We start from the raw sequence: 22071 nt of genomic DNA on the forward strand, positions 1-22071 counted from the left end.
CTACTTTGTCTTCAGCTGCTGAAAGCTGAGCTTGGGTCAAGCTAAGGTCCTTGGGCATGCACAGCCAGGGAAAGGAGCTCCAAGGCCAGCGTATCTCCCATTCGTGCTCTGCAACACTTCTGAGTTGGATCAATAGATTTGGATGTCTTCAATTACAAAAGCTTGTGCTTTCTGGAACTCTCATATTAGTTTTTAATTTCACCTCTAGCTATCTAATATGAGAGTTCCAAGTGTTTAATATTCTCCTGATAAGAAAGAATATATTCCCCAAATTTAGCAGGAATGATAATAAAATCATCATGTTTCTAAATCCTTAATCCACGAAAAAGGTGTTTAAGTCCCGATGGCATTCCAATGTTAGCTTTCTTAGGAATACTGGCAGGGTAATTTCAACCTGATTATTAAAACAGTAGGCAGTCCAGTCTGCTTCCTTTCTGATCACTTAAGAAAAAAAAAATTGAATCACAATTCATAAACTAGTCCCTAGGCCTTTTATAGACTCCAAGCTTTTCTTTCCAAGCAGAACAGCTCAGAGACGTTTGGGAAGCTTATGAGTCCAGGAGTGGAGTGTTCTTACTGAAGCTGCAGGGGAAGGACCCTGGGTTGGGCCCTTAGCCTGCATTATCTCCTGCAAGGCTCATAACCAGCTCAGGAGCAGATGGAAATATCTCAGAGGAGGCAATAGAGGCTAAGACATGACAATGACTTTGCCAAGGTCACATGACTACTCTGGAAGAAGTGGAGATTCAAGTCCAAATCTCTCCAGTCTCCAGTGTCAGAGCAAACTCCACCACCCCCCCCACCAGCTGCCTCAAGGTCAGACAGCACTGAGACCCACGGCACTTCTTATGCCTTTGCCAACAGCAGGATTATCCCTTTAAGCAAAATCAGTATAAATTGAATGCTCAAAAGTAAATCTGTAAAAATGACAGTGTTGGTTCTGTCAAATCCCCAGTCTCTGTGGAGACCTTGTGCAAAAGAACTGTGTGACCCTGGGCAAGTCACACCAACCCTCAGCCAGGGCTTCAACATTTGTGCAATTAAGATAATATCCCCTCACGAAGCCCAGCAACATTACATGAAAGGGAAGACGTAAAAGTGCTCGGTGTCTTGAAAGTGACTAATAATAACTCCCTGAACTGTTTTTAACAAGTGATGATTTAACAGCATTCTATCTATGGAACATGCCCATGGTGTTTGGTGCTGAAATGACCCTGTTTTCAGTCCCCTCTCTCAAAAGTCTGGGTAGTTGATACAAATTGACAGAAACAATTGAGACTCTGGGAGGGTTGTTCAAGGTTACACAGCCCGTGGTAGGGCTGAGAGGAACACCCAGGTGTGCTCAATGTAAAGGCCTTTCTTTCACACACCATGTTCTCTCACCCTCCAGAAAGCGAGACAGATATTTCATGTGGCAAAGGCTGAACATGATGACGTGCCTTTTGCTCTCTCATGCCCTACCCAGACTCCTCTGGGGAAAAGTAGATGTTTGTATAAGCCTTCTACTCTCTCAAGGACACTGCTCAGAAAGCTTCATCGATTTCTTTAACAATATAGTGGCAATTTTGCCTGTTCCTCATAACCCTCCTAAACAAGCCTTGTGAGGTCACCAAAGCAAGTGGCGGTTTGCTGCTCCTAAAGCCCTTTCATACCGGGAAATGGGAACTTGGGGCTTTCTTGCTACCTAGATGCTATTCCAGCGCACTGGTAATTTGGGGGTGTCTCTAGATTCTTGTTTTATGAATTCAAAGAATGAATGCACAGACAGAACATACAGTTCAGAAACATTTTATTATAGCTTAGAGCTTTAGGAGGGAGAGCTTTAAGAGGAGGGAAGCTTAAGGGACGGAAAGAAGACATGGCTCTTGTCCAAGAGGCAAGATGGGGTTCACGACGCCCAGAACTTAAGACAAGGAAGGGTAAGAGGAGGTTTGAAAAGCCCACCTCAGGCCTCAGGCTGAGATTTTCTTTTTATTGAGCCTTGTTCATGGGCAGCTGGTCTAGCCAATTAGTCCTGACATCAGGTGTCTGAGATCAGGGTTTCTGGAAAAGGGAAATTGTTCCAGAAGCCTTAATTCTGTAGGACAGCCTTTCTCCCTGTGGGGCAGAGATGAGGTGAGGCCAGACTCTTTTGCCATTTCTAACCTGTGGCAAAGTATACGTCCTAGATTTCCCCCTACAGGCCCTAGGACAATTCCTGTGTTTAGCTAAGAGAAAGCTATCTGCTTTGGGGTCCTGTCACCCCTAAACTGCTTCAATTTCTCTCCATGGCCAAAGAGGGCCCAGCCTGGGTGTGGCCTGAGCAGAGTAGCTTTTGGGGCACTGTGCTGGCATGGGCTTTCCATCATGACTTGTTTATTGCACTATACCCAATAGATTTAAGCACGATTTCCCAATAGAAATAGCCACAAAAATATCTAAGGCAGAAAGAGATGGCAGCAGACCACACAGCACAAGTGGAGTCAATACTGAAAGTGTCTTGGGTGTTTTCCAGAGTGTTCAGGGTGTTGACCAGAGCTGCAGCAGTAGCAGGGGAGGGCTTTACTAAAGCGCACACCAAGACTCCTGGAACAAAACCACTTACATCCCTAAAGAGAAGGAGGGCGCCAGCAGGAAGGGAGGTAGGCCTTCCCCTAGGTAAGGTTTCTTGTTACGGAACCATACTCATCCATCTGCAGCTTTGGACTAATTGCCTTGGTAAGAACAGAGAAGCAAACGTCCTTTACTGCTGTGGGGATGGATGGTTCTGGAGGACTGAAGACAAAACAGGGGTAGCAGCAGGGAAGCCGCAGACAGGTTTAGATGTGATAAGAGGTTCAAAACCAAGGTCTTGGACAAGGTGAGGTGTCTGGTCCCCGCTGCATCTGCCTGGCAAACATTTCCTGCACTAGGGACCAGCCACGAAGGACTCACAACCAGACGTTACAATCCCTGCTCTTCAGGAGTTCACGGTTACTGAGGGACATAGGCCACAGAAGGGTAGTCTCACTATGACAGCTTACTCATAGCACCTTGTAGCAAGCATCACCTTTGGGCCAGGTACCTATAACATGGTGAAGATTCAGTCACTGTAATGCTGAGCATACAGATGTTGAAGTCTAATGTGGAGAGCTCTGTGAAGGTCACCATGGAGACACAGTGTCTACCTACAGTGGAGAAATGTTGAAAGGATGTATAGAGTAGGTGACAAGGGGAAGGAGATGGAAAGAGAGCTCCTTGTAGAAGAAACAGCATGATCAAATGCACAGTGGCATGAACTATTTTGTCCCTGGGACACTACGTGGCTGGCTGGATATGGAGTGCCTCTTATGGCACTGTAGCTTTCAGATGATGCCGCTGACAGAAAGCCCTCCTTCCCTTTGCTCCGGTGGTCTGTCCTTAGGATTGAACAGGGGACTTTGGACCTGGGGCTGCAGTGGGCTTCATGAACTGGCCCTACAGAAACTAGTTCAGAGTCAGCTCCGGGAAACTATAATCCTTGTGTGTTTGGATGTTTGGGAGTTGCTCACAACCACACTATAGAAACTCGGCTTATGACATCCTCTGGAAAAGCCCTGTCCAAGCTAGCTGCTCACCATGAAGTCTCCAAGCTAAATCCAAATACAATCATCTATGACATGGCAAGATTCTGGGACAGGCAAGCATTGCCCCTTTGCTCACCAATGAACAACACAATCCAGATCCTACAGTAGTAGGTACACAATGTCACCTCTTCCAGCTCTGTAAAGCCTGTTACACTAATGAGGTACCTAGGGCTTGAAGGCCTTCATAATTTGCCCCCAAACCTCCTGACTTTACAATCAAGCCAAGATCCTTTCGGTCTCTGCTTCAAGTCTGCTTCTCTGGGGCACTTCAGAGCACATTAGTCCTCGGCGTTCACGCCTCAGCTCACATGTGAACTCCCTATCTAAAGGCTCCACATCTGGATCAACTCCTGCCAGCCAGCACAGCACAAGCTTATGCAGACCTGCCTCTCTTGGCTCCTGACGGCTCACTGCTGCATTCTTGGTGCCCTAAACAGAGTGAGGCATACAGGAACCCCAAACCAATGGCTGCTCATCGTGGGAAGCTCCCTGCTAGCCCTTAAACCCAGCCTTTCCCATAACACTACAATCACTTTAATAGGGGCCAGGGGCCCACTACAGACTTGCAGGGTTACAGACTGACACAGCCCCGCAAAGACAGGACTTTCTGAGGTTTTCACAGGTGGGAGAGACAGCCGTTTCACAGATCTTCATTTCTTCTTGGCAAAGGGGTACCATCTAGCAATGGTCTACCTGACAAACACTGGGGACTTTCCGTCTCATTGCACCAGTAGCCCTCATTCCTTGGTGCCTCCACTCACATGTCTATGTGCAAGTCTGGCTGAGGTTGGTTGTGCAGCCTCCCAGATTTGTGTCCTTGCCGCGTGTGGGGTGCTGGCTGTCGTCAGTAAGCGCACATTATCCTTCTCCGGGAGCATCGCCGGATGGCTCTGACTTTTAATGGCTGCTTTTTCTGCACCGATCAGTTCCCTGTGTGCTTGTTCCCTCTTGGTGTTTATCTTTCCTGATTGCTCTGTTCTTCCGCTGTGCCATCTTGCAGGTGAGTCTGCTTCTCGCCAATGTTTTATCGCCTCACAATTATTCTTCCGCTGGAAAGCAATGACAAGATCATCAGCCCTATTCAGCGAGTCCGTTTTTCATGTTTGAGAATCCTTGCACCCTCCCTTGTCATTTCACAGAATCCTTGAAGGACCATGCTCCCTTTTGCTTTAAAATTATGTATATATATATATATATATATATATATATATATATATATATATATATATATATATCACCATGTGAGACAAAAAGGCAAAAATGAAGTAGGATAAAACATTCTAAAATGCCACTGGTAACACATATGAAAGGAAAAAGGAGAAAACTGTGACAGTTCTCTACAGATCCTACAATAAACATGGCACTTGACTTTGAACAGACTTGATGTTTGCCGGTGCAGGTGAAGCCATCCAGCCATCCGCACCTGCAGTTAAACTTCCCATCCTTTCAGAGACTCTTCCCACTCTTCACAATGACACCCCAGCTGCAACTCTTCTTACATCCACTTCCGCAGCCAACGTCAGAGCTCAAGGTCAAGTGCTGTATTCTTATTGTACAACTTATATAAGATGGTTATAATGTTTCACTTCCTACCTTCTTCTGTATCGGCAGTGACGTTTTTTGAATGCTGTGGCTCATTCTGCTTCTTCCATAACATATCGTGACCTGAGATCCTGATAGATGTGTTCACATGTGGGTCTATTGTATATTCTGATGTGCTTCAACTAGGTGCAGTTTTCTGTATTCACCTGTCATTTCTCAGTGGGGAAGGAGGGAATGTAAAATTCCCATCATCCTCAAACTATTACCTAATATATTTGTTGAAGGAAATGATTTATTGGAACAAACCCATATTTTCAAAACAAGTGTTCTAGAGGATTGACTATAGCTGATTTAATCTTTTCCTTGCTTATTCAGACTGGACCAAAAGAATCGAGTACCAGCCTGGCTCGGGGAGCATGCCCTTGTTCCCCAGCATCCACCTGGAGACTTGCGATGGAGCTGTGTCCTCACTCCAGGTCACTGTGGAGCTGCAGACAAACTATATTGGCAAGGGATGTGACCGGGAGACCTATTCTGAGAAATCCCTTCAAAAATTATGTGGTAAGTCTTTCCCTTTCAGCATTTGTTAAATTAATGGCTTTTTTTTAAATGGCTTTCAAATGTTATCTGCAGATGAAGCTTACCTTGTTATACTGAAAGGACAGCCCTCCCCACCTGCACTGGGCATCCTGGATGGACATTTGCGTAGGACAGGAGGGTTGAAAGACTCAGCTTTTGGCCTCTGATGTAGCTGATTCAGACTGTTTGTTACTCATGTGGCCTTGGGCAAGTAGCATGACAGAATCTTCATTCTTCACTGATAATACAAAGACTAAAGGGCACAATGTGTCTCAAAGCATATGGCACAGAGCCAAGTAACATAGGACATCTCTTTTGTCATGCTTAGTCGTAGACACTCAGGTGCCTACGGACAATAGCAGACTGGTGGCAGGTACTTGGGAAGGGTTTTGACTCATCCCTACCAGGCAGCTACATAGTTTTCAAGGTCCAGTGCAAATGAAATGTAGGACCCTCATTCAAAAGTGATTAAGCATTTTTAACATGGGAACAGCAAAGCATTAAACCAAGTGTCTATAACTAAACAACTCCTCAGGTTACATTCCTGGCAACGCTGGGCCAAGCTGTCTATAGCAGAAGAGCTTGGGGGTTGTGGAGGTGGGTAAATAAAAGCACGTATGGAGACAAAAAAGGTTTGTCGTCAATGGGTTGAGAGGTAGGGTCACAGAAAGGAGACAGACCAGGAATTTGGAAACCAAGCTGATAGGGTTTGCTATGGAGAGTGGGTATGAAGGAAACTTGGCTTGATTGAGCACCTACTGTGTGCATCCTGTGAAGCTCCTAACATGCATTGCTTGACTTAGTTCCCTTGTCTTCGCTGTGGGGAGGCTGTTATTCACTCAGTTGTAGAGATGGAATCTTCTGGGGGCTTAGACTGTGAAAATGACTTGTTCAACTTCATGCATACAAGTGTCAGAGCCTGAATTTGAAGGTAGGCCTCTACAAAAGACAGGGTCTTTATCTCAGTATCCTGCATGGCCCGCCCAGGCCCCAGAGCTAAAATACAACTTTCTAGTGAGCTTGATGAAGAAGAGGATGAGCATGCCGTGAGGTGGGGCTGGCCTCACCTGCTCAATGGTGTTGATGAGTCCCAGCAGACAGCACACTGCTCCCTCATTGCTCCAGTGCTCAGGTGTCATGTGACTCTCCTGCTCCATCACGGGAGCTAGGGAAGGGCTTCTCTCCTCCTACAGCAGGACCAGCACTGACTACACATAGTAGGAAAAGGAGGTCCGTGAGTGCAACTTATCCTGCCTTCCCTATCTCCTTCCACACCAGGACACACATACACTTACATTCGCTCTTCCTGAAGAACCGAGTAAAACATTTAAACTGAAACAAGCCCTGCTTTTGTGTCACCATGTTGTTAATCATGCCACCAGGCTAGCAGGGAGGGACTATGGTAATACAGACCCTCTGTAATAGTGCATTAGATTGAGGGGAAACAGTATTGCCAACAGCTCCAGCAAGAATGGATATATGGGATCTACAAGATTCAGAAGATGTCTCAAGTCCTCCCCTCTCCTCTGGTTTGTAGAAACCCCCTAAAATGACCTCTTTACTTGAATGAACATCCCATTCTGATAGCTTGTTTGGAGGTTCTATCAGGGGAGCACAGCTACTCATATACCCTTGACCACAGACTAGTCCTCCTCTGTTTGGGGAAGGTCATCCTCTTGAGCTCAGTGCATGGCTTTGGGAGGGAGGCACATGGGGCAGTGAGGGAGGAAGGGTCCATCCGCTTAGCCATCCAGATCACTCAATCAATCCTGATGATCATTGGGGTGACAGATGTTGCCGCCAGATCACCTTCACATCTGAATATTCCATTTCCTTCTCATGTACCTGGAGTATAAGTTAACTTGACCCCACACCACTGTGTGTTAGGGTCATTTCCTGAATGCCTCTGAGGAGAAGGATATGATGGATCAGCTTGTTAAAGCTTGGGTGGGCTCAAGGGCACATGCTTGGGACTGGATTTTGAATGCTGCTGGGAGAAGATGACACATGTAGAAAGTGAGAAGGACACTCTGAGGGGAGAAAATTCAGAGCAAAATTACTTGTACTGTGTTAGCAGCTCACTCCACCTGGGCTGCCAGCCAATAGACAGGTTAACTCAGCTAGGAAGATAGCCTCCCTCAGTATGGCTTCCTCTACTGGTTGCTGCTCTTAGAATGAGAGAAGCCTGGTTTCTCTTTGGCCACCTTCCGGGTAGATTGCCTACCACTGATATAGGAGCCCTTACTCAGTAACCATGGTGGCCTGGCATGTCCTGCTTCATGTCAGAAGGCTGGCTCCTGATTGCCCTGGTGGAGAGGGCAGAGATGCAGGACAAAAACCAAACATAAGCCTTCTCCAATTCCAAGGGAAACGGATCAGGTCACACTTGACACAGAGGCTGGTCCTGTGGGCACTGTGGGTCCTACTGTGCTTTCAGTAGATGATAGAAAGGCTTCTTGCCAGGCCTTCCAACTAGAGAGCTGCCACGACACTTTAAGCCTCAGCATTCATGCATTTTTCATCCTACAAACCTTTATTGACTTTGGAGGGAAACAGGGAAGCCAATTACGATGTTATTACATAGTCTAAGCAAGGAATAATGAGTTCTGAACCAAGGGAGTGGCAGTAGGGATGAAGTTAAGACAGAGTTAAGAGGCAAAATCAGCAAGATTCAATGACTGATAAGCTTTTGGGAGGCAGGGATAAGGCACCTAAGGCATATGGCATGAATGTTTAACCAGAAGATAGTGCCACTAACTAAAGCCAGGAATCCAGGAGCTAGGGCAAATTTAGGGGACATGATTAAAGTCACCTGTACGATACCACATCCTAGCCTGCCTTTCAATCCTTCCAAGAATCTGCCCCCACCTTTCAGAACCACCACTACAGCCAGTTTCATCATGAGGTCCTGCCTCACACTTTGGTCCCTCTGCCTGTTTTGTTTTTTTTTTTTTTAAATCCATTTCAACCCTAAGTCTTCTCATGTTTACTGCTACTAAGTTGCTCTCTCCTTTCCCCTCCCAAGCACTACCTGCCATCTCTAGACACCTGTCCCCAGACATACCAGGCTTAGTCCCATGTTGCGCTTCTGTGGAAGCTGGAGTTCTGAAGCCTTCTCTGTATTGGGCAGTGACCCAGCCAGACCTGCACCCATAGAAGTCTGGACCTTGCCTGCCTACTTCCACTTCCCACAGCGTCAGCTCCACAAGGGCTAGGGAGAGAAACCTGCTTATGGGGAAGGAAGTAAGGAGCTGACGTCAGGCCAGCTGTCAAGAAGTATCTGCACAGATGAGCAGCACTTGAGATGGGCCTACAGAAGCACTAGACGCCAGGCATATTGCTTTCTGGGATTTCCACACATTTTCCATTTTGTCTTGCACACAAGTAATGGAGTCTCCCGAACTATGACCCCTTCAGCTTGTTGGCCAGACATATCAGGTCCCCCATCTCCCTGGCTTCAACAAACCAGGTTTCTTAGAGATGGCGGCCACCTGCTTATCACCTCATCCAACATCAGGGACTGAGGTAAAGGGCCCGCCAACTCATTATTGGGCTTTCCAAACATGAGGTATCATTGCTCTATGTGGAGTATGAAATAACAAGAGGAAGACTTCAGCCAGACCTCTCAGCCAAATCAAATTTGGCATTAGCAGCAGCCCAAGAAAAGGACCTCTTCAATGACCTCATGCCACTATACATTATAGGAAATAAAAAAGTACTTTGTGGTGTATATGCCCTTTGAAACACACAGGTCAGGGGCATTCCTCAGGGAGATCACAGGGCTCTTGGCAGCTGATCAGTACCTCCTGCACACAATGTCAGGGGATTGTTTTGTTTCTAAGTCATGAGCTGTCAGGACAGGTTCTGTTGAAGGAAAGGCCATAGTATATAAGCATTCTATTAAAATCAAGTACTTCCTATGGTCAAATTAGCTTAATTGTTATATAAACATCTATTGGAATGATGTGGAGTTGATATTATGCATCTCTTAGCTTACCAAAGTCTTTTCCATGCAGAGAGCATTGTATGAATGAGCTCCAGTCCTTAATGACATGAGTTCCCCCCCACCCCCACTTACCTCTACCCCTTCCCATGTCCTGTAGCATATGTTGAGGGCCCTAGGCCCATCAACCTTGCAACAGGTCCACTCTGAAATGCCAAGCACCTTGCATTGCCCATGCCAAGGCCACCCAGAGGTGAATAAAGATCCTTAAACAAAATTCCAGCAGTGACTACCACCCCCAGGCCCCATTTGAATTCTTATACTGTCTTGTATCCAGACATCTTCCTGACCCTCCCCTGTCTCTGTCTGCTGCCACAAAGTGGCTTCCCCGCCCTGGTAGAGACCAAGGACCTGGAATCAGACCCCATCTCTGGTTTAGGGCTCCCATCGCTGATGCTGTAGTTACTACATGCCAAAGGAACAAGAATTCTCAGCATCTGGCAGCTCCAGAGACCATCACGGAGGGTTCCAAAGGAGCGGCTTACATACGCTGTGATGTGCCCATGAGGCCGCACCACCTCTGCAAGTGATGCATTATGTTTACCACTGTTTCCCGTGGGGCCCCTTAGGGAGAAGAGAGAGGAGAATTCTAGGAGGAAGTAAATCTTTCTCAGTTTGTTTAAATGCACCAAGAAATGAAATAAAGTCTGTTAAGTTCATGGAAGCTGGCACCATCTGGTTAAATGCAGCATCATGCTTTCCAGCAGGCAACATCTGCAGAACAGGGAGGGTGGCCTCCTCCATAGGGCAGACCTCAGAGCGCCACACGTTTGGAAGGCCTCGCCAGCGTATCTGTTGCCCTCAGTGGTCTCTCTGGGAACAGCCCCCTATATGAGAAGAGGGATTCCATGGGACTAAGCTGTGCTTTGCAACTCAGCTGGCTGGTCTCTGGACTCTACTGGTGTCAGAGCTACACACATCTCTAGCCAGCTAGGTGCTTATGCATTCCTGGCATAATCATGTCCCCTTTCCTGACCCTGAGCTGCTGCACTTGCTAAATGTCCAAGAACTTACCAAAGCTCCCTTCAGTTTCACGGAGGTGGTGCAGTGGGAAGTCTGGGCTTCAGAGCTGGAAGGCCTCCATGGTGGGTCCACACACAACCTTGATCCCCCTCAGCCTCGGGGATCTTATCTGAAAACAGGAGTATTGGTGGTGTTCACCACATGGACAAGTAATGAGGAAGAAACATATAAGCAGTTAATTAATTCAGGTCTCATGGGTTTAATATATTAAATGCATTAATGTAGTAAACCCATTAGTGTTTACAGTGACCGGGCAGGGGTCCTACCAGGAGACAGCCCCAGACACCACGTGGCACACCTTAGACTCCCCGTTCTTGGTACTTGAACTCACTACCTAATAAAGTTTCTAGAGAAAAGAAAAGTAAAACTATTCAAAAAAATACCAAACTTCTATAAATCCAGTTGTCTGAAAAATATCCTTGACCAGAACTGGGATACACTGCAACCCATTTTGCTTCCCAACCTTTGTTTCATGTCTCTTCCATTACACCATACTAGTGTTCTTTCTGCCTCTTTCTCTCTCATTCTCATAATCTCTTCTAAATTGCTGGGATGAACATCAAAGTAGCCACAGCTTATGGGAGGAAGGGGTTTATTTCAGGCTTACAGAGTCCAGGGGAACACCGTCCATAGTAGAAGAAACTGGCTCCCTTTCACAAGTACAAGCAGAGGGGAATCAACAACAGCCAATACCACAAAACAGCAAGCACAAACCACCAGAGTTCAAACTGATCTCTCCACACCTCTGGGCTGTAATTCAGATCTGTCCCCAAACATATCTTAGGGCTGGACTTCAGAATCTGTCCTAGTGGTACCTCCTTCAGCTGGATGGCCAGAAACCCAAGTTATGTGTTTAATTTTAATAAAACACCTGTGTCTGTGGGGCCATATATTTGCCCCATCACATTCAAACTACCACATTCTCCCTACCTGTTTTGAGGTAAATTTTCACTTGGCTCCTTTGCTAGTCTAAAGTATTAACTACAGTGTGAATCGTACAGGCATAGCCAAGCATTGGTAGAAAGACCCTGTCATTTCCAGCTTCACCCTGGGTCCCCTATGTGGCACCCTGGCTAGTCTGTTGATGGGAGAACTGGCCCCTGTAAATGCCATGCTCACACCTCTGCAGTGGGCTCAGCCAGGCCATGCTGGCTTCATCATCTTGAATTAGAAGTCCAAACCCTGAATTGTCAGCCTGCATTTCTATGGTCACCTCAGGTTTCAGGAACCAATTGTGTGTGCCACAATCACTGGCTTGGCTGCATCTATACTAGACAAATCTTGGAGTCAGATGCAGTGCACTTATTAACAAAAGATCCTGTTGTGATGTGTGATAGAAAAATAAACTTTCCAAAGTGCTATGAATCTTCCATTCCTAAACCACCCATTAATCCCTACCTGCTGCTACTTTGAGCAATGTCTCCCTTACCAATACCTGTAGGAGATGCTATCTAAGGAGGGCAAAACATTAGCATGAGCTAATTTTTAAGATGAGTAATAGCAGTCAAGGAGCTAGTACTGTGAGATGAGAATAGATATGGAACTAGCTGTGAGACATGGACAAAACGTTGGGTGGGCACCAAGCACTGGGTGAGTTTTCAGAGCAGCTTAAGGAGACAATGAGTAGGAGGAAGGACATTTATAAATAGTAACTGAGTACCCACTATGTGCCAGGGGTGTGAACAGGAAAAATCCCTAAGAGACAGCCATGTAAATAATGTCATCAGTTCTGTCCACATTTCCCTGGATAAGCATGAGTGGAGATATTTGCAGCTCTTACTTTCACTATTAAGCAGAGTGTCTGTGCTTAAGGAATCATACTTGTCATGTAGCAAAACCAACCATTGCACACCTGATGATCTGATCTAAAGCTGGAGGGGAGCTTGGATAGGCTGAATGTATAAAGAAGTCTGTTTCTCATGTAACACCTTCTTGAGGGAGCTTTAAGGGTCATTTCAACTGTAGATTTCTTTTGTGATAGTTGACCTTGAAACCCAAACTCTAGGTGAGATGCTCCACTGTATAGAAGGCAAGATCCTGACACACATCAGATAATCCATACCGACCACCCACTAAACACATTTGCATTTGCAGTAAGCTGGTGGGTGTCCTGTCAGGAGACAGCCCCACGCCCTGCCTGGCATGCCTTAGAGTCCCTATTCTTATTACTTGAACCTAACAGGACGCTCCTGACCCTCCTTCCTTCCTGGTCAGCTGGGTCTTGTGCATATGAAGCGGAAAGATGCTGAGCCTCTCTGAAGGGAGCCCAGGGTTAGCCAACACGAGTGTCCGGTTTCTCTGCCAAGCCAGCGGCTTGCTCCCTTCCACTTCAGCTCCTTCTCCCATAAAGCCGACACCCCCTGCCTGCTGTCTCACTGGCTTACGTTAAGTTCTCTTGCCCTAGACTGGAATGATGTGGTAGCGGAAACCGCAATGGTGATGATAAAATTATAGCTAACACCAAGTGAGCACTCACTGAGCGTTGAGTGTGTAACTCAAAGCTCAAGTGCATTACCTCACACCCGCTCTGTCCCCAGTGTGGGGAGAGAAAATGTCAGCAGAAAGGCTACGTGGCCTGCTCCCAGTCACAGAGCTAGCCAGTCATGTTGCCACATTCAAGGGCTTCTGATTCCATAGCCTGTTTTACTGCTTGGCCTCAACAAATGGTTGTAGAAAAGGTTGGTGGGTGCAGCATGGCTCATACTCCTCATGGAATCAGGACCTAGAACTTTTCCCAGACATAGTCCTGATGAAACTGGGCCAACCTCTTGTCTCTGAGCTCCTCCAGAGCAATGGCTCTGATTCGCCCTCATGTGGCTAGGACATAGTGGGAGCCTGAGCACACAGTCAGTGCACACTTCATGTCTTATAGGTCATTAGAGGAATGTGCACCCAAAGAAATGTGCACCCAGATGAAACCCTGGCCTTCTTCAAGGAGCTCTCCCTGCTAATAAAATCTCCTCTGATGGTTGCCCCATCTCGCTGGCCTCCTCCCACAGGTTTTTGCTTCTATAAGACTTGATTGCTTCCTATCTTGCCCCTTGTGTCACTTCTATCTTCAAGTTACTGATGCATCCCTAAGCAGACCAGAACAACTCAGAAGCTGGGGAAAGGTTTTGGTGATTATTTATCCAATTCCTCTAGCTCAGGGCTAGGTTCGGACTTTGCTAAGCACACTAACTCCATCCTGATGAAGCCAAAGCACAAGGCGAGAGCACCTGTCTCCTAAGGAGTGACCCTTTGTGCTTTCTGTCCTCACCCCCTGCAGGAGCCTCCTCTGGTATCATTGACCTCTTACCATCTCCCAGCACAGCCACCAACTGGACTGCAGGATTGCTGGTGGACAGCAGCGACATGATCTTCAAGTTTGATGGCAGGCAGGGTGCCAAGATCCCTGATGGGATTGTCCCCAAGAACCTGACAGACCAGTTCACCATCACCATGTGGATGAAACATGGCCCCAGCCCGGGTGTGAGAGCTGAAAAGGAAACCATCCTTTGCAACTCAGACAAAACTGGTGAGTCTTTAGTTCGGCCTGTTATTTCTCAGCAGACTGCACAGACATGCCATGAAGGGTTGCAGAAAAGCCATGGATGATGTATAAAAAAGCAAGTACATGAGGAAGGTCCTGTGAATATATTCTGGTCTGCTGATTTCCTGGGCTTCAGGCAAACCAAGAATAGGAAAAGATGGAAAGGAAAGGTACAAACAGAAAAAAAAATGCAAAAATTGGAATCAGGAGCTGGGTGAGGTGGTGCATGCCTTTAATCCCAGGACTCAGGAGGCAGAGGTAGGAGGATTGCTGTGAGTTTGAGGCCACCCTGAGACTACATAGTGAATTCCAGGTCAGCTTGGGCTAGAGTGAGACCCTACTTCAAAAAAACAACAACAACAAAATAGGAATCAGTGGTCTTCAAGCTGAGTTCCTCAGAGCTCTTGTGTCCACAGAAGAATTTTAGAGCTGTTGTAGGTAAGGTGAGCATAGAATCTTTATCCTTACTGCAACAAAGATATTCCGCTTTTAACATATTATGTAAATACTTCCAAAGACCTTATTTTCAGTAACAGGCCCTGCAAGCTTAAAGCAGTGCTTTGCAAATCATGACCATAGGTAATATTGATAGCTAGCAGGTCCTACATGTTTCTAGAATGCTAGACCTGGGGCAAGGTGCTTCACCGTTTAGCAGTTAAGCAATCTCCATCACTTACTAGATTTGTGTCATTGAGCAAAGTATTTGACCTCTCGGTGCCTTACTTCCCCAACCTATCAAATGGGCACCATAATGCTATCTCCCTTATACGGTCTTATAATATTATCTCCATTGTAAGTGATTTCTGCAGCTTAAATAACTTCAGTATACATGAAGGGCTTGGATTAGTGCCAGACACATGGAATTTGTGATTGCTATTACCTATTGCTGCTCTAAGCAGTTTCTCACATCTCTACACAGAATTTCATCACCCCATTGTTGATCTTCCCATCTTACATAGAAGAAAACCTCCACTGGGAAGTTAAATAACTCATCCCAAATAATTACATAGCCATTAAGTATCAGAACTGGAATGCCATTTAGGTATTATTAAACAAATGTAATTCCTATGCTCTTGTCACTATACCCCACATACAAATATTTTGACATCTTTTACAAAATTTAGAACTCTATCATTAGCTATAATTCCAAAATTGCCCACTTCAAATAACAACTTTTGTTAAGATACACAAAATCAACGACAACCCACAGCAGGTTGAACGCTAAGGAGACACCGTAGCTGGGAGCTCTGCTGTCAGACAGCCGAATTCTGCCTCAACTTGAGCACTCCTTAAATGTGGCCTTTGAGGATTTTCTAATTCCACTGAGCCTCAGTTTCTTCATACACAAAGTGGATAAAATGAGCATGAGCATGACATAAACTACAAAACCAATTATGGAATCAGTGCTTTACTAATTTACCCGGTGTTGCTAGTCACATCATTATTGCTGTGATTACTACTTCTGGGTTTATTCCACTTTATGACACAACAAGAACCTCCACATTTTCTACTGCAACTGGTATTTGCAGTCTGTGTTACTATGTTTTCTTCTAGATGTGAAAACTGAAGCAGAATTTCCTAACTTTTTCTAATCACAATTCAAGTCCATGGAAGAGGACAGGTTTTCCCTGGACCTTCATGCAGAAAGATGCTACAGACCTCATGATGTGACACTGAGCTTGGGGCTAGGCTTAGTGGCCTGGTCCAAGCATCATGTGTTGTCATTCTGGTGCCAAGGTCACACGAAGGCAATAGCTTAGGATATCACAGATAACTTCAAAGCTAGGCTCAGTAGGCACACATGTTGTGCCTTCTCAGATGTGCCAAGCACACCAAGAAGCAAAGCAGACACAGTGTTCCTGCCTTTGGGGAGGCAACCAGAATGCGAAAGACAGAGTGATGGGCCCATAGCACCACCGCTGATTATCATGAACAGCACGTGTGGATCTAGGACCATTTATTCCACATTTTAAAGCCAGTCCTACTGTATCAGAGGAAGTTTGGGCTCTTGTTAGAATAAACCAGCATACTTATGAAAGCATGTAGGTGACAGGGCGATATGCTAGGTCCATTCATCAGCACCTCAGGGGAACTTCCTTGCACGGCCGTGACTCAGAACTGCATTCAGCAATGACTGCATGTCACACCAGTGGGCGGCTCAGAGCCTCAGATCGGCACAGCCTGTGCCAGCAACTTTGCCCTCACAGACAATCACACCTCATAGATTAGCTCAGTGTTGATTCATAGGTGGAAAGGCTTTTCTGTGACTGGAAAAAAAAATGCTATAAATACATCCTTTTCCTAAATAAAAACAAACTAGTAGGAATTAATTACTGCCCGATTAGAACTTTTTTATATCTGAAAGGTTTTATAATTATAAAAGTAGCACACATTGTAGCAGGAACATGATGAGCACATTAAATTATCATATACGCAAACCAGCCTGGTGTGGTGATGCACACCTTTAATCCCAGCACGTGAGAAACAGAGGTAGGAGGGTCACTGTGAGTTGGAGGCCAGCCTAAGACTACTGAGTTCTAGGTCAGCCCGAGCTAGAGTGAGACCCTACCCCAAAAACAAACCCAAAAAAAAAATCTACAAACCACCTAAAATCACAAGGCTCAGTGAAACATTATCTGATAACATTTTATATATTTCATTAAAATGTTATTTTTATTTCTATGTACATGTACAGTATTCCTACCATTTTAATCTATTTTATTTTTATTAGTTATGTACACAGTGTGTATACAGCCATGTTGGTACCATCATTAGCCTCCTCCTTGATAACTATACCCAGATCTTTATTTATTTATTTATTTATTTTTGGTTTTTTCGAGGTAGGGTCTCACTCTAGCTCAGGCTGACCTGGAAATCACTCTGTAGTCTCAGGGTGGCCTTGAACTCATGGCAGTCCTCCTACCCCTGCCTCCCAAGTGCTGGGATTAAAGGTGTGCACCACCATGCCCAGCCTAGATCATTTCTTTATGTAATGAAATATTCTTTTTGGAGAATGAGTTATTGACAGGGTTTCATGTAGCCCAGTCTATTCTGGAACTCTGAATCTTCCTTCCTCTACCTCTCAACTGCTGGGACTAAAGGCCTATGCTGCCATGCCTGGCTGATAAAGTGTGCTTTTAAAAATGCATGACAGTTTAAAACTGCGCCCATGGATTTATCATATTTTATTTGACAAGGTCCCTTTGGCTGGCTATTTAAAGTGTCTCTTTTTAAAGACATATAAAGTAATGCTGTAGAGAGCATGCTGGTATGTAACATTTGAACATGTTTTGATTGTTTCTTGACTTGAAGTTGAATGACTAAATCAAAGAATGCAAATATTAAGAAACTTGTTCATGTAAACTGTCAAATTGCCCTTCATGAAGATTGCATTTCTTTCCGCTTGGTCCACTAAGTAAAACCTATTAATGTTGGTCCATTAGAAAGTTATTTATAGTTGTATAGCAGAATTGACTAGTCAGCGAAGGCTCATTGCCCAGAAGAAAGAAGAGAGCTAAGATCACCGTGATCCCCAACCAGCGACATTCTCAGGGGCCGGCACTGCCCTCTGGCTTCCCTCACGCATTGTCTTACGGCCTCTATGAGTCTGGACTACAGGACCTTGGCTGGGGTGTTCTGAGACAAGGTCTTTGCATTGCTTGGTTCTGCTATTCTCAGCCACAGAAGAGAGCGTGGGAACAGAGTTGAGTGCGGAGGGTTTTATTGGCCAGGACATGTTTCACTTCTTATCACCTTCCACTTGACAGAACTTGGTCACATGGCCCCACCTCACCCATGGGGACGCTATAAATTGTGTCTAATTGCATGTCTAAGAGCAAAGGCAACTAGGACAGGTGGACATAACAGTGTTTCTGCCACATGGATCACTTCGGATTCTGTTGGCCATTTCCTGTGTGAGTGATACAGTTACTGCTGCCTCTCATGAGTCCTCCCCAGCTCTTGTCCTCTCTCCATGATCCTCTCCTGCCCACAGTTTCCTCTGCTGCTGGGATCCCCTCTTCCTGCCATACAACCCCTTAGAGTTGTGAATAAGTGGCTGTCAGCTACTTTGCACTGGGCTTTCCAATAGAGAGGCCCACCCTGGTCCGGCAGTCACAGGTGAGAATGGTGGAATGTCAGCCAGATAGTGCTAAGGTTCTCTCCCTGCTTTCTGGGAAAGTGGCAGCATAGCTAGCTGCACCTCCATGGTGGACCAGAAAACTGCTCCAAAGGCAGGTGTGGGAGTAGGAGCCTCTCTCCCTGCTGCCTGCTGGCAGAGCTGTAGATGCTCCTGGGAACGTGCATTGATTCCAGGAATCCACAGTAATGGGGCTGGGGAAGGGAGAGACTCTGAGGCTAGAAGATGCCCTGGCAGAGGAGTTGAGTTATTCTAGTTTCCTTGGATTACCTCCTTTCTCCCAAACTATCCTGACTCTAAATAAGGCTAATAGAGGCAAAACAATATTTCTGTATATTCCTAATGTTTATTAACAAAAATCATAGCAAGTAAGTAATATAATCATAATGGCGACAAGAAATATTTAGTGGACTCCCACAATCAGGCTAGAGTGTTTTACCAAACCAGTGGCTAAGGGTGCTCACCAGACCCTGGCCCCATGTGGCCACTGCCCATATTCCTTTCTGCTGTTCTTGGGGTAGGTGCTGGAGAATGGTAATGCATGGGTGAAATGGCATCTGACACATTATGTTGCTTGTGGTCCCCAGGCACAGTAATGGTCTTTGAGCATCTGTTCCAGGCAGATGCTTTATAGACATTCCCTCATTGTTATGATGTTTTCCATCACAAGGAAAGGAAAGTCCAAATTAAAATATCAGATAAATGAAAAGCCAAAACAATGCAGGGAATATGGTGTTTCTGTAATTGAAAACACCCAAATCTAAGATTGCTTCTTTTAATATACATACATATCTATCTATCTATCTATCTATCTATCTATCTATCTATCTATATATTTATATGTATTTTTTATTGACAACTTCTATACTTACAGACAATAAACCTTTTTTGAGGGTCTCCTGTACGTATTGTTAGGCACTGCGAGGTCTTGGATATCAAGGCCAATTTCTGTCCAGACAGTTGTATATAAGGAGTGGTACCCTTCCTTTGGCTCTTACATTCATTCTGCCACCTATTCTGCAATGGACCCTGAGCCTTGGAGGGCGTGAGATGTTTCAGTGCTGGATACTTCTCTGTCCCTTCTCAGCACTATGTTGCCTTTTGGGTCATCCCAGTGGTCATTGCCATCTGCAAAGAGAGGCTTCGGTAAACAAAAGTGAGAGTAGCATTAATATATGAAATGAACATTAAGTGTAGTGCTTTCAGGACAATTAGGTGAGAGTAATATATGCATTTATCCAAACAAGAGCAGGCTTTATACACCTCAGTCTCATGACCTCCCCTGCCATAGGCTTTTGATTAGGTTGTCAGTACTAGGCATTTATTCCCTCCCATAGAATGGGCCTTCAGTCCAATTATAGAGCAGTTGGCTTCCCCCAGAGCAGACATGCCACTATTGCACTTGTTAAGTCATTTGTCCTGTGTGGCCAAACTTGAAGCTTCCAGTGTTCACTGTTTTCACTTTTGATGACTTATGTCTCCTATAAGGCTGCATACAGTATAGCTTTTTCCAGCTTTCAGTTGGCTGGGCTACAGGGAGAAGGTTTTCTGCTCAGCACTAGCTTGATTTCTCAGTGACTTTGCTACTCAGGCATGTGAAGTCTTCAGCAATAGGGTCTTACTATCTCTTTCTCACAGGAAACCAAAGGCCTTGGCAATAGCCTATAATGTTTTGGAGGCAAAATGGACCTCCCTGGCCAAAACTCACTGGAAGATATCCCATCCCTGGCACTATGGCTTCTGGATGTGCCATTATTCAAGAAAGTAGATTTTCATATGTCTCATTTAGAATATTTGAATACTCCCCCCACACAGCCTTCTTTTATACAACCTCTTCCTCTGACCTCACTTAGGTCTTGTCTTTTTTAAAATATTTATTTCAAGGAGAGAGAGAAGAAAATGGATAAAATGGGTATGCCAGAGCCACTTTGTACATCTGGCTTACATGTATACTGGGGAATTGAACCTGGGTCCTTAGGCTTCACAGGCAAGCACCTTAACCACTAACCCATCTCTCCAGCTCCTATAGTTGCTTTTCAAAGTCATCCTATAGGTAAAGTGTGATCAAGGTCCTGGTTCCCTTTCTCTGCATTTTCTCAGCTCTATGCTCACATGTTTATGAACTTCAGATCAGCAAATATGCTTGTAGCAGCTCCAGACCTCCCCCTTACATACTACATCTCCAAGATGGGTAGAAGGGGGTCTCCTGCTTGCTTTCTGCTGGGACATTCCTAAGACCTGCTTGGGAAAGTGCTGTTGTCACTGGCCTGAGCCAGTTCCAAACAGAGACCCTGTTTGAAACATGGTCTACCCTGCTGACATGTACATACATCCAGAGCCAGTCCCAATGGTGGCAAGTTTGCTGGAGCCTATTTGAACCCAACCAATCAGAGCTCACCATTAGGGACTGCTGTTGATTCTGCCCACACAAACTTTATGAGCAAGGTTTGTATAGGTCATAAAGGCATCATCACCATAGCCTAGTCTTAGGCTGCTTTATGACAGCCCATCATCATACAGATGAGGAAACTGATGTGTTAGGAGGCTGGACAGTTCTCCATACATCAAAGGTACAGTTCCCCAAAGTGTGCCTCTATCTCAGGCCTGACTCTTCCCACCACACATGACCACGTGCTTATGCACCCAACATTTACAGAGCACATGCCTCTGGGTAGAGTTCTCTGTGTTCTACAACATAGGAAAATGCAGGTTCTCCAAGTGTGGTAAAGCACAGCCACTCTTCTGACAATGGGTAACATCTCGTGGCTGTAGGTATTGTACAAGTCATGGCTGTAGGTATTGTGGCTGAGTGCATACATGAGATTTTATAAGCAGATAAGGAAATCTTTATATCAGAGGAAGAAAAGATCCCACTGATTGATTGGTATGTCCAGGGAGGGAGTGATTATTCATTGTTTTGGAGAGCCACAGAATTATGTCTAATGCTGGAAAATCAATTTGTCTCCTCTTCCTAGCAGCTAAAAGAAGGCAGCACCTTTTAGCATAGATTAGGAAGACAGAGAGATGTGTTTTGTGGTCTTTGGGTCAAGACTGATGAAATAAAACAAAATGCAGAATTTCAGGAGAAACCGACAAAAAGGATAACAGAGGGGCTGGTGTGATGGTTTGTCACACACCCTTGTCAGCCTGGGTAACTTTTAGCCTGGGTCTATGCAGTATCTGACTGTATGTTGGACCAGAGGTTAAAGGCAAGATGGCTTCTCAGCAGAGGTTTCCCTATGGGCTCTTCCAGGAAGCTTTCTGTTTCAGTGACTTACATTATATGTATTTTAGAACATTCATCAGAACCAAATGGAAATGAGAAAACAGCCTGTTTCTTTCTCTACTGAGATGTGCTCAGCAATACAGCCAGACTCCTCTGGGGGAAACTGACGCAGAGACACTCTCACACCCCAAAACTTTCTGCTTTTTAGAAATGAACCGGCATCACTACGCCCTTTATGTGCACAACTGCCGCCTCGTCTTCCTCTTGAGGAAGGACTTCGACCAAGCCGACACCTTTCGCCCAGCAGAGTTCCACTGGAAACTGGACCAGGTAAGGCTCTTGACGGATACCTGGTCCTCCTCTCACCTTTGCTGAGGTGATCAGTTTTGCTCCTGGATGATGTGGGCACACCCAGGTCTACTCGGTTATTATTTGTTCTCAAAG

General features: G+C 45.5%; 1 protein-coding gene across 1 annotated transcript in view; it reads left to right on the forward strand.

Annotated features, from left to right (window-relative positions):
* The window catches only part of Clstn2 (calsyntenin 2), a 660628-nt gene that overhangs the window by 548392 nt on the left and 90165 nt on the right, over positions 1-22071 (forward strand). The window contains exons 6-8 of the mRNA XM_045136251.1: positions 5502-5687; positions 14000-14248; positions 21836-21957. Coding sequence (XP_044992186.1) covers positions 5502-5687; positions 14000-14248; positions 21836-21957 — 557 coding nt within the window. The remainder of the gene's footprint in view (positions 1-5501; positions 5688-13999; positions 14249-21835; positions 21958-22071) is intronic.

This window comes from Jaculus jaculus, chromosome 17, assembly GCF_020740685.1.
Source record: "Jaculus jaculus isolate mJacJac1 chromosome 17, mJacJac1.mat.Y.cur, whole genome shotgun sequence".
Lineage (NCBI taxonomy): Eukaryota > Metazoa > Chordata > Mammalia > Rodentia > Dipodidae > Jaculus > Jaculus jaculus.